Source organism: Trachypithecus francoisi, unplaced genomic scaffold (assembly GCF_009764315.1).
Source record: "Trachypithecus francoisi isolate TF-2019V2 unplaced genomic scaffold, Tfra_2.0 Lachesis_group6, whole genome shotgun sequence".
Classification (NCBI taxonomy): Eukaryota; Metazoa; Chordata; class Mammalia; order Primates; family Cercopithecidae; genus Trachypithecus; species Trachypithecus francoisi.
Genome location: NW_022681471.1, coordinates 27,144,587 through 27,153,644, shown reverse-complemented (window position 1 = coordinate 27,153,644; position 9,058 = coordinate 27,144,587). Strand labels below are relative to the sequence as shown.

The following is a 9,058-nucleotide window of genomic DNA, read 5'->3' as shown; positions in this document are numbered from 1 at the left end:
TTCTCTAAATATGTGCCCACAATGGGCTCTCCTCCAGATACCACAACCTTAGGGTGTTTTTCTACATGGGCACTAGCCAGTAGAGACCTGCAGTGGGGGCACAGAGAATGGGGATTCTTCCAGGGCACTGGTGTTAATCATCTGCATCCCATCTGAACACAAGAGAGGCATCTTGTGTTAATGCCATTGTCCAGGAGCTTAAGTGAAATGGACCACATTTCTTTGTGTGGAAACCCAGAGTTACAAGGCCATTGGCATTTTAACACAGCATTTTTATTGCTTTTGAAGGTTTTCCTAGAGCAGACATCATTCTATTGCACAGATGTGTCATTTTGGCATTATAGAAAGTTGCAGTTAAAAACGGTTTCTCCAAAATAAAAAGACAAACGAGATACCCAGCATATACAGTTGAAGGCAAAGGAGGGCAGGCTTTAGAGGGATGGGGTCGTTGGCTTTTGCTGTGCATCATCCTTGATTAGCAGTTAGGTTTTGGTAGTACTGCTTACCCCCAATTTCTAGAAATCCTTTTGAAATCCAGATTACTGGGGCCCCATCTATCAGGAAAATCAAATCCCAGCCCTTCAGGAGCCTGAGCAAGAAGACTGAACCCTACTGGCTTAATTAGGATAGCTGCAGAGAGCTGGAAGCTGACACAAAACTAGTTGGAGCAGCCCTGTTTGTCTTAAAGCAAGGGAGTTCCAAATGCTGGAGGGGGGCATACAGTGGGTTCCCCCATTCTATAAGCTTAGTAAACCCAGGAGACAGGCACCCACTGTGGAGAACTGCACGCTTGGTCGAAGGCTTCTTGTAATTTCTTAAGGGTTTCATCAACGCTATTATTGACCAGTGAGAGGTCAAAGTAGTGAGCGTACTGGCTGCGGATGGCCTCAGAGTCCTTCTGCAGCTGCTGCAGGGCTTCTGTCTGCAAAGAAGAAAGCCACAGATGAAGCAAGCTGCACCACCCCCAGCCCAGAGAGGCCAGTGACAGATTTTAAAGAGCAATTGTTAGCGTTGCTCAGCTGTGCATCATACTTGAAGAGTCAAACTTGGAAGACATTGTGAAAGAATGTTAATATAGGGCATGAAGAGGCAATCTCAAAAGACCATGGCAATTCTCAGAGGATCTCAAGCTAACCCTGACTAATCAGAGCCCTCTGGAGAACCAATAGCTACGCAGAGACAGCACGGACTTCACCAGCATCTCCCATTAATGCCCTTGGAACATGGAAGAGCCATTTCAACAACCAGCAGAGCTGCAATACTAAAACAAAGATAAAGGTGATTTTGTTTTGTTTTGAGACAGAGTCTTGCGCTGTGGCCTAGGCTGGAGTACAGTGGCACAATCTTGGCTCACTGCAACCTCCGCCTCCCGGGTTCAAGCAATTCTCGTGCCTCAGCCTCCCGAGTAGCTGGGACTACAGGCATGCGCCACCACATCTGGCTAATTTTTGTATTTTTAGTAGAGGCAGGGTTTTGCCATGTTGGCCAGGCTGGTCTCGAACTTCGGACCTCAGGTGATCCGCCCACCTCGGCCTCTCAAAGTGCTGGGATTACAGGCGCGAGCCACTGCACCCAGTCAGATAAAGGTGGTTTCTAATCCCAGAGCACACCTGTAATCCCAGCACTTTGGAAGGCCGAGGCAAGATGATTGCTTGAGCACAGGAGTTCAAGACCAGCCTGGACAACACAGTGAGACCCCACTTCTACAAAAAACAAAATTTTAAATGTATGTGTATATATCTCACGACTCTTTCTTTGACCTAAAACCAAGCAGCCATGAAAGACAAATCATGTAACTACATAAAAGTAAAAGTGTCTCCATAGCAAAAAGACGTGCCAAATTGGGAAAAAAAATTGCAGCTGATATTACAAAGGGCTAATTACCCTAATACAGACTTCCTATAAACTCAGCAGAAAAATGAGCTAAGGACATGACCAGATCATTCTCAGAAAAGGCAATACAAATTGCTGGCAAAAAAAGAAAAGACAACATGCTACAGGCAAAGAGAAACAAGCACTCTCACAGGTGGTTGGAGGGACTAGAAATCCTAAAGGAGTGTAATTTGGCAGTCCCTGTCCAGATTCTAAGTGCGTGTGCTCTTGGACCCAGTGATCCTACTTGGAGTTTTTCCTACAGATATATTTGCACACATATGCTATATGCACAGGGCTACTGATTGCAGTATTCTTTATAATCAGTGTTTGAAAGCAACCCAAATGGCCATCAACAGGTGAATGGTTAAGTAATTACACATGCATGCAGTAGAAGACCATGCAGCTATAGAGAAAAATAGTTCCTCACACCCTGATAGGGAAAGGTGTCCATTGTTCAATGAAAAAGCACAGTGTAGCAAAGTGCATGGGTAGGGCTGGGCAGAGGAGCAGGGGAGGCTTTTCAATATATTCCTGGCCCCTCTGTCTTTGCTCACAGCCATACTGCACCCCAGGGCGGGTTCAGTGCCACCTCTGTCCATCACAGCTTCCCCTGCCAGAGCCTGCATCCCACCAGTATCAGGATCTGCCCAACTGTCCATCTCTACCCCTGGAACTGTGTGCCTCCGGGACAATGACTGGGCCTGGTTTGTTTTGTCCCCATTACCTGTCACGGGCACCGGCCTAGCTAGTGGTTTAAGAGCTCGAATGAATGTGCATGCCCTTTGGCTTCTTGGTCCTGGAGGAAGAAGCCCAGCTGCAGCTGTGACCTCCAGCCAGCACTCTGGCCAACGACCTGGACTGAGGTCCTAGTCTGGGCAGGCCCGGAGAAAGTGAATTCCTACCCAACCCGCACAACCTCTCCTCACCTGAGTGCCCTGGTCAGTAGGTGCAATGAATACAATGAAAGGTGAAAGTTCTGCTGTCCGAACGATTTTCAGGGTCTAGAAAAAAAAAAAAAAAAAAAGAAGGGGAGGAAGGAAGACAAGGAAAGTGAAAACAAAAAACAAAACAAAAAACCTACATAGCTGTCATAATGGATTCCTTCTAAATAAGCAGCTTTGAGCTTTACCCCAATACTACTTTCCATCTTTCCCAGTACTACTGTTCTTGTTCCAGGCTGACCCCATTAAAAGTGCTGAAGCAATCCTGAGCCCCCAGAAGATTCCCAAGGAGCACTATCTTTTTCAGCACTATCTTTGCCATCCCTTGTGTGGCTGAGCCCATCCGTCCCTGCCCTTCCGTGCCTACCCACCTGGGGCTCAATGTCAAGGATGGCAATCTTGTCTTGCTTATGAATCTGGTGCACTGTTTCAAATTTGGTGCCAAACATGTTGCCTTGGTAGCTGCCAAACTCCAAGAACTCATTGGCAGAGATGTTCCTTGTCATCTCCTCTGTTGAGATAAAGTGGTACTCCTTCCCATCTTCCTCGCTCTTCCTTGGCGGCCGTGTTGTATCTGTGTACAAGAGCCCAAATCCCTGACAAACTCCAGGTCCTCACCCTTTCATGGGGCTTGGACCATGGTTGTCTGTATTGAAACCCTAGCTGCCTTTGGTGCATTGACTTTAATACAGGGGTTCCTCCCATGGCCTCCTGAAGAGCTGATGCTCGAAAGTGATGTACACCAGGAAATCCCTCCATCTGCCCAGGACACATTCAATTTTTAAGGGGCAAAGCCTAACATAGAAAATTCCTATTATCATTTTCCCTAGATGAAGTTACATCTCTCAAACTTCCAAATCTAGGAATATTGAAACTCAGAAATGAAAACAGCGGAAAATATTTTTAAAACAGATCTATAGACTATGCTCAGGATTTCTTGGAAATATATTTAAGGTTTCCTTTTCATGACTTGGAAAGAAGAGTACTTTGGTTTACTCTCAGCTCATGTTGTTAAAAGTTGGACTATTTTCTATTACTCATATAAATTGTCTAATCAGTAAAATATGCTCCAGATACTGTAGTTTGAAACACAATCCTCCCAACCTCCCCTCTTTCCATCTTCCACTGACTGTCTACTTTGCCTTCCAGATCACACTTGTCTCTCACCTGGCCCCTTCTCCTCAATCTACAACCACATGTGATTCTCTTGAAGGAGGAGCCTGTACTGGTTATTTCTGCTTCCCCACTCACTCCTGGGGCCATTTGCTTTCTGCTCCTAATGCGAACCTGGAATAAGTCTACGTCCCTCCGGCAAGGAGACAACTCTCAATGATCCATGTGTAAAAAAGCAAAATGAAGAAAGAATAAAAAAAAAACTAATACGAGGTTTAGAATCTGGTTTTCTATTTTGCTTAGCAGTACAGTAATTCCTCATTTAATATTATTATCAGTAGGTTCTTAGAAAATGTGACTTTAAGTGAAATCACATGCAGTTGGTCCTTGAATAACACAGTTTAGTTCAACTTCATTTCATTGTATTGTTGATGAGTAAAAAAAACTGTTTCTTGTTATATGTCATTTCACTTAAAGTCACAGTCTTCGAAGAGCCTATTGACAATATTAAGCAAGGAATGACTGTATTTCTTTCTGGGAACAAACACAACTATACCACGCAGCATCACTTCTGGGAATTCACCTGATCACTGGCGCTACTCTTCTCCATATCTAGGACTGCTGTTGAGATAGTTTGGGCCTTTCCTAGGCACTGCTTTGATTTAGAAGACATCCCATGAAAATGAGAGGCAGCCTGAATATCAAGAGTGGGATAGCTAAGGAAATCCACCAAGGACATCCACTCAGTGGACTATAAAACCATCCTCAAAGAGAATTAGGCAAATTGCCGGGGAACAGGAGAAAATGTTTAAAAAGTAAAATGACAAAGTTATATGTATAAACTTTAATACTTAGTAATTTTTAAGGGAGTATAAAATGTTTACTATAGCTTCTGTTATGTAGACAAACAGCACGAATAACAATAAGAAAACAGTTATTCTGTTAGGTGGAGGAATTGTGGGCACAAATTTTTATCTTTCCATATTCTGTTTAAATAATCAAACATTTAAAATAAAATAATTAAAAAAATAAAATAACACTGTGGTATTTCAGATGGAGAGTGGTAAAAAGTGCTACTGATGCCCTGTCCTTCAGCCTGTCACCTCCCCTCCACAGTGCCTATGAGCTACTTACATGGGGCAGGGTACACAAACTTCTCCGGATTCTGGCTGAGCAGGGCATTCTTAATGTGGCTGCGACCCACCCCACTGGCTCCTGTGTAGAGAGAGAACACCTTTTGGAAAGCGGGGAGGGGAGCAGGGATCGGGGATAAGATACAGATTTTCCTCTCTCGGCACTCAAAGCTGCCAACAGGTGAACATGAGTTCGGGTTCCATGTGGGCTGGGGTCAGGGCCTTTAAGCTGTCAGAAGATTTGGGGCCACCAAGGGGCTTCAGGTCCTTTTTCCCATTTCGGGGAGAAGGCTCTTTCTGAGGACTAAGGGTTGGGACTCAGAATGTAACTGTCACTTCTGCAGAGGAGTCAGCGAACACATGAGGCTTTCTGGTTATTTTCTAAAATTTCTTCAAAATTAATGGAACTGAATTTAAGCCAGTGTTTTTACTAGAAATTTTACCAAAACCTTAATGTAGATCCCCTAACCAACTAAAGTTTCAACTCTAAAGACAGGAAGGTGAGCAGCCTGCCAGAGGCAAAGCCTCCATACCTGGGTTTGAAGCAAGGCTTATATGGATGACTGACAGCTCAGAATACTCACAAAATGCTAGCGAAGCACTCCAACATATTTGCTTTAAAAAGCACATCACTGCCAGCGGACAGATGAACAAAGAGCAAAACCTTGTTTCGGACCTGCCAGCATGAAACCTAACCAAAAAGAATTCATTGCTACATAGTAGAGAAACGTAAAAGGTTTAGTTTCACTTGTGAGGTGGACCCACATGGGGTGCATGTGAAGATTCAGAAAATTCCTTACACCTGCTCTATGTGGAGAACCCAAGAGACCTCACTTATTTTCTTCCTCACTGCCTTTTTTTGGGGTGGGCACATGATGCAGGCAGGAAAATAAAGACAGAAATGTGCAAATGGGGCAATGAGAAGATACCGATCAGCACCAGGGTCTTCCTCTTGAATGCAGGGAGCCGAACGACTTCCTCGTAGGAAACAACATCCAACTGATCAAAAACTAGAGACAAAGAAAACCAAGCAGTGTTCATTTCCAGAGCTGGGAAGAACGGTGTTCCACACTCTGAAGTGGGAAAGAACCTCACGATGTCTCAACAAGCAGGGAGGAAGTGACTAGAGATGAGGCCAGGGAGGTTGGTGTGAAGGAAGGACTTTGGACTGTATTTTTAGTGTGGTGAGGGAATTTTGAGCAAAGGAGTTGATCTAACTTTTGGACCCTCTCTTCCTCCTTGCTCTATCTCTCTGAGCCAACTTTTCTTGTCTCCTGTCCTCATCTCTTCTCTATAGTTTCAGTATCAGATGTTCCCTTGGCACTTAGAGCTGAAGAATGCCAATGCTATCTCTGTTCTGCCTGAATGTCCCTTATCTTAGAAGATAGTGCTGCTATTGACCCAGCTGCTCAAGATGGAGACCTGGTGTCATCCTGACTCTCCACCCCCTCACCTGCTCACAACCCAAGACTGCCACAATCATTCCCTGGCTGGTGGTGTGCATGTGACATCTCAGAAAGAGAAATGCAGATGGAAAGCTGACCGTGTGAATTCTCTGCTCAAAACCCTTCACTAGCTCTACAGTCTGTAGTACAAAATTGAAAACGCTAGGGAGGGTTCACGAAGCTCCTATGACCTGGTCCTGGCCTCTCCCTCTGGCCTGTGTTCTTGCCCCACTTCTCCTCTCCCACCACAGATGTTCTGGCCACATCTACCTCTGTGTGAGGGGTGGGGTGATGAGTAGGTGTGGGCAGACCACTAGTCCTCCTTTACATCCACTGGTCTGACTGCGGCAAGCTTGTGAAGATGGATTCAATAAAAAGAAACCAGAAGAAATGATATGCTTTATGTAGAATGCGCCTTCCGCTGCACACTGCACCACCTCCCCTTTTCTGCTGGTTACAGAGACTGGGAAACACACGAATGCTGCCAGGAGCCTGGGGCAAGAAGGCTCAGAAAGCTTACTCGAGCTGTGCTTGGCCAGATACTTGTCTTTGTACTTCTTCTTCTTCCCAAAGGGACTGCAGCTCGGGGCTTCGCTAGGAGCTGACTGAGCCATACTTGCCACTCGCCTGGTAGGAAAAGACAATCAAGGAGTCAGCTTTCCTCCCCCTCCCCTCATACCCCCCCCCCCCCGTCACTCATTTCCTAATCCCCTTCACTCTCTGAGTGTCCGTTACAGTGGGACATAATGTGTGCAAAGCGCCCCATACGCTGTTTGGTGCATCTCGCACTGTGCCCTGCCCTCAGTCAGGGACCTGGCCCCTTAAGTCTGTGTCATCCAGTACCTGTCAGCACATTCTGGACACAACGCACAAACAACGTGCTTTCTTTGGTCTAGACCTTTATGACCCTACCTCACTCTAAGAGATACACTGTACATTGCAAGCCAGTATTACACATACATCTATAAACAAAACACATACACCCCCCCATATATATATATCTAAAACAACTGCTTCACAAAACAATAACTTGTATTACTACATGTAATAGACTCTAATATTTCTATTCAATGTCAACCCCACAAGGGTTGTAATCTTTACACTGGGGTAATTTTGCACAGGCAGAGGGAGGCTCAGTGTTGGATATGTTATCAGTTGGAACTGTTTTGTGAATTTTTCTGTGAGCAATCTGACTCGGGGACAGGAATTATTTCTTCTATGTACCAGAAATGTGCCTAAAGGACACATACTTAAATGTGACTGTTTTCTGCAGGACTCCAAGGAAATCCCAGAAACAGTATGGCTGGTAGAAGCGCACTAGCTTGGGAGATAGGAGACCAGGGAGGGCTCCATCCCAGCATTGTCACGTGCTTTGTAACTATGGGGAAAACGTTTAAGGAAGCAAGAGGCCCACATAGGAATGAAGAGCTATTTGGGTTCCCTTGCCCGTAGTTGCCTCTCAGCCCAGCTTATCAACTCATGCTTAACCCTCCCCCACCCATTATGCCAGGAAATCTAGGAGGTCTCCTCGGTCGAGAAACAGAAACTACAAACAAAATGACAGATTTTCTGAAGCTAAATTATTTGTGGCAGGCACATGGCCCTTCCGCCTGCACAAAAATGGCTCACCATTCCTGCAGTTCAGGGGAAGGGATCAATCCTGCTGACTCCTTGGAGGAGCCTTCCACCCGTCCCTGCCACCAATTGCTGTCATCCTTGTTGATAATCTGGATAATGTCCCCAGTAGCAAACTTCAGTCCCGCCTCCTTGCAAGGGATCAGATTGTCCTTTTTGGGATCATAGTCAAACTGCGCTCTCATGAACATCTAAAAAGAAGGCAAAAGGAACTGCAGCATCAGAGCATGTCCTGCTGTAAACAAATTGGGTCAAGATACACAAATCTGACAAGAATCTTACAATTTCTCTCTGCAACAGAGATGTAAAAACGCCAAACAAAATATTAGCAAGTCAAATTTAGCTATGTGTAAAAAGTATAATAAATCACACCCAAACAAGATCTAGTTCAGCAATATAAGAAGGTTTACTACCTGAAGGCCAATAAATTCACCACATTAACATAAAAATGGAAGAAGATCATATGATCCCCTCAATAGATGCAGAAAAAGCCTATGATAACATTCAAAACCATTCAAGATTAAAATTCTTAGTAAACTTGGAATAGAAGGGAGGTTCTTTATTGTGAGAAAACCCGACATCCAGCCATACTTCTCAGGGAAAGATTAAAAGCTTTACCCCCTTTTTTTTCAAGGACATGGGTCTTGCTATGTTACCCAGGTTGGTCTCGAACTCCTGGGCTCAAACAATCCACCTGCCTTGGCCTCCCAAAGTGCTAGGATTACAGGTGTGAGCCACCACACCTGGCCAGCTTTCCCTTTAAGATGGAAAAATAAACAAAAATGCCTGCTATCATCACTTCCATTGAGATATGGTGCAGATGCCTCTTTTATCCAAATTGACATGCAGGTTTGGCATAGGGATAAACAAACAGTACAATGGAAAAGAGTAAATAGGCCTGTAAATATTATTCATG

The 9,058-nt window shown here is 44.8% G+C and overlaps 1 protein-coding gene across 2 annotated transcripts in view; it reads right to left on the bottom strand.

Annotated features, from left to right (window-relative positions):
• Nucleotides 1–251: 251 nt before the first annotated feature.
• Nucleotides 252–9,058, bottom strand: part of MPP1 (membrane palmitoylated protein 1) — a 111,615-nt gene continuing 102,808 nt past the window's right edge. The window contains exons 6-12 of one of the 2 annotated variants that reach the window (XM_033201953.1): nucleotides 8,137–8,333; nucleotides 7,028–7,134; nucleotides 5,992–6,072; nucleotides 5,064–5,144; nucleotides 3,188–3,390; nucleotides 2,802–2,876; nucleotides 252–922 (exon numbers count right to left, since the gene is read on the bottom strand). In XM_033201953.1, coding sequence (XP_033057844.1) covers nucleotides 746–922; nucleotides 2,802–2,876; nucleotides 3,188–3,390; nucleotides 5,064–5,144; nucleotides 5,992–6,072; nucleotides 7,028–7,134; nucleotides 8,137–8,333 — 921 coding nt within the window. In that variant the 3' untranslated portion in view covers nucleotides 252–745. The remainder of the gene's footprint in view (nucleotides 923–2,801; nucleotides 2,877–3,187; nucleotides 3,391–5,063; nucleotides 5,145–5,991; nucleotides 6,073–7,027; nucleotides 7,135–8,136; nucleotides 8,334–9,058) is intronic. The other variant, XM_033201954.1, reaches the window with a different exon arrangement.